At 49.0% G+C, this 2,708-nt stretch overlaps 1 protein-coding gene across 1 annotated transcript in view; it reads left to right on the top strand.

Annotated features, from left to right (window-relative positions):
- The window catches only part of VOLCADRAFT_70603 (uncharacterized protein), a gene marked incomplete at both ends in the record, with an annotated part of 3,116 nt that extends 1,433 nt beyond the window's left edge, over positions 1 to 1,683 (top strand). Inside the window, one exon of the mRNA XM_002959201.1 lies at positions 1,419 to 1,683. Coding sequence (XP_002959247.1) covers positions 1,419 to 1,683 — 265 coding nt within the window. The remainder of the gene's footprint in view (positions 1 to 1,418) is intronic.
- Between the last annotated feature and the right edge of the window lie 1,025 nt (positions 1,684 to 2,708).

Genomic DNA, 2,708 nt, shown 5'->3' with positions numbered 1-2,708 from the left:
AGTCCCTCCTGTACACCCTGCCACCGGAGAGTACCCTCCTGTACCACCCTGCCACCAGAGAGTACCCTCTTGTACCACCCTGCCACCGGAGAGTATCCTCCTGTACATGTACCACCTTGCCACCGGAGGGTACCCTCCTGTACCACCCTGCCACCGGAGAGTACCCTCCTGAATAGGGTTGTTAATTTCCTTAGATAGAAATTTTATCTCAACTAAACCTAATTAGAAACTAATTAGGTTTAGTTGAGAAGTTTAGAAATCTCAGCTAAGGTCTCGGCTGCTTTCAGGCGGAAGGGTCGCTGAAACTTAGGAATTAGAATCCCCATTTGCTGCATATTAACGATCATTCAATAATTTTGCGCTGCGTTGAGTGTGCACAGCGAAAGGTGCTCAGTGGGCACACGGGGCAAGGGACCCACGGGACACCACCGCCTGCAAGACACCACACGCCCATGGAAACGAGCATTAATCAACGCTAGTCTGCCCTCCGAATCCCCAATGCAACTGCACTGCTACCGCCACTTGGTGGCAATGGCAGATGAGGACTCTAGCAACGAACCACGCCCTGATTGGTGTTTGTTGCAGATGAGCAGCACCAACCAAATTGCAGCCAGCTACTCAGCACATGCTGACGTGCACGTCAGCAGCCCCAGGCCACCTACCTACATAGCGCCTACATAGCAAGTAGCAAGCCCCTAAACGCTCCAAAGAACACAGCGATTGGCAAACTGCCGAACTGCACACCATGATACCAGGCACCACATGCCAGTCGGTGTACCCCGCTGCCCATTACCTTCCCCCGCGAAACTGCATACGCGTGCTGAAAAGCCAGTGCATGAAACACCTGGAAGCGTAGCAAACAACACGGACCACGTCTAACATTTTAGCGGACCAAGCCCTGACAAGCTAACAACACCGTCACACACCGCAGACCCGAGAACTGTGAGGCCTGAGTGCGCAGGGTGGGGCAAAACGTGCAGGCCAGCTTCACTGCGTTGTTTACCAGCACAACGTTGAAGAAAGCCCACCAGGAAGCATGGCTATTTCGCTTGCTGTCTTTCAGCTTCTCGTAAAATTCCTTGGCCGAGTACTCCTTGCCATTGTAGGTGTAAGTATCCTTGCTGGACTCGTGCTTGCCCTTCGGCGGCTTGCCAGAGGCTTCACCGACGTCAGCCATTGGGAATGTAACTCAGTAACTATTCGATGAGTCCTCAGACAGCTTCACCTAAAGTTTCTCAGGACCACCTAAGGTCTCTGCTAAGGTTTCGGAGCTGCCGTACATCTAAGGCGCCAAAAAAGGCCATCTAATATCTATAGATATTAGCTAGGTTTAGTTTCTAAAGGTTCTCATATAAGTTTAGAAGTTTAGTCTTAGATGACTTCCAACCCTACTCCTGTACCACCCTGCCACCGGAGAGTACCCTCCTGTACCACCTTGCCACCGGAGAGTATCCTCCTGTCCTGTACCACCTTGCCACCGGAGGGTACCCTCCTGTACACCTTGCCACTGGAGGGTACCCTCCTGTACCACCCTGCCACCAGAGGATACCCTCCTGTACCACCCTGCCACTGGAGGGTACCCTCCAGTACCACCCTGCCACCGGAGGGTACCCTCCAGTACCACCCTGCCACCGGAGGGTACCCTCCTGTACCACCTTGCCACCTTCTTGTGGGGGCTTGTAGAAAACACATGAGTCTGCCAGCCTCTCCATGGCAAGCAAGGATGCTTCCATTTGGATTCAGCTAAACATGGCAGTGGCCTCGGGGCGCCTCTTGTTTTTCATGCAGCTGCAGCAGCCAGGGATGGTGTTGGGCAGTGGGCTGCAGCAGGTATGTGGCCATGTCAGGCTGCACGCCAGGTTTTTGTACAGGGGCCAGGGCTGATAGCTGAGTTGCTGAACAGGTGTTGAGTTGTTTGTCGTACACGCACATATGTTCGTGTACGGCACTTGGCGCAGCTCATAGTATACGCACACGTTTTAGAATAGATACAGAACCTTTGGATGCTGTGACAATAATTTAAGTTGAGGTGTCGTTTATTACAGCATAGGTTTAGGGAAACATTATAGTATAATAGTATCGCAGTCTTAGGTTCGATTCCAATACAATACGCGAAATGGATTTCAATGTAAGAATAACCTTAGAATTTCCTGAGAATATGACTTAAGAATGAGTGCCATACTTAGCGAACCTATGGTAAGAACGGTTAAAACCGGCCAAAGAGCAGCTAAGTATGCTTTAGGCAAAGAATGAATAAGTTGGCCTAAGAATGTATAAGAACACCCCAAAGAACGAAAAGAATACATAAGACTGCTGGCCCTAAAGAATGCTAAAGAATGGTAAAGAGTGGTTTTATTTCTTAAGAATGAGACTTAAGAACGTGTGCCATACTTAGCAACCCTATGATAAGAATGGTTAAAACCGGCCAAAAAGCAGCTAAGTATGCTTTAACACTAAGTTGGTCTAAGAACGAATAAGAACACCCCAAAGAATGGAAGAGAATACCTAAGACTGCTGGGCCCCAAAGAATGCTAAAGAATTTCAAAGAATGGTTTTAAGATAAACGGATGCCTTACGAACGTTCTTAGAACGTTCTTAGAACGGTGTAAGAACGTTCTAATGGTTATTCAATTTTATCAATTTGGCTGGGCTAAGAACGAGTTAAGAACGTTCTTAACCCCCCTCCGTGTTTGTAGGATATAAAGTAG

The sequence above is a fragment of the Volvox carteri genome (assembly GCF_000143455.1).
Source record: "Volvox carteri f. nagariensis unplaced genomic scaffold VOLCAscaffold_134, whole genome shotgun sequence".
In the NCBI taxonomy this organism is placed as follows: domain Eukaryota; kingdom Viridiplantae; phylum Chlorophyta; class Chlorophyceae; order Chlamydomonadales; family Volvocaceae; genus Volvox; species Volvox carteri.
This window is presented reverse-complemented; position numbering and strand designations above follow the sequence as displayed.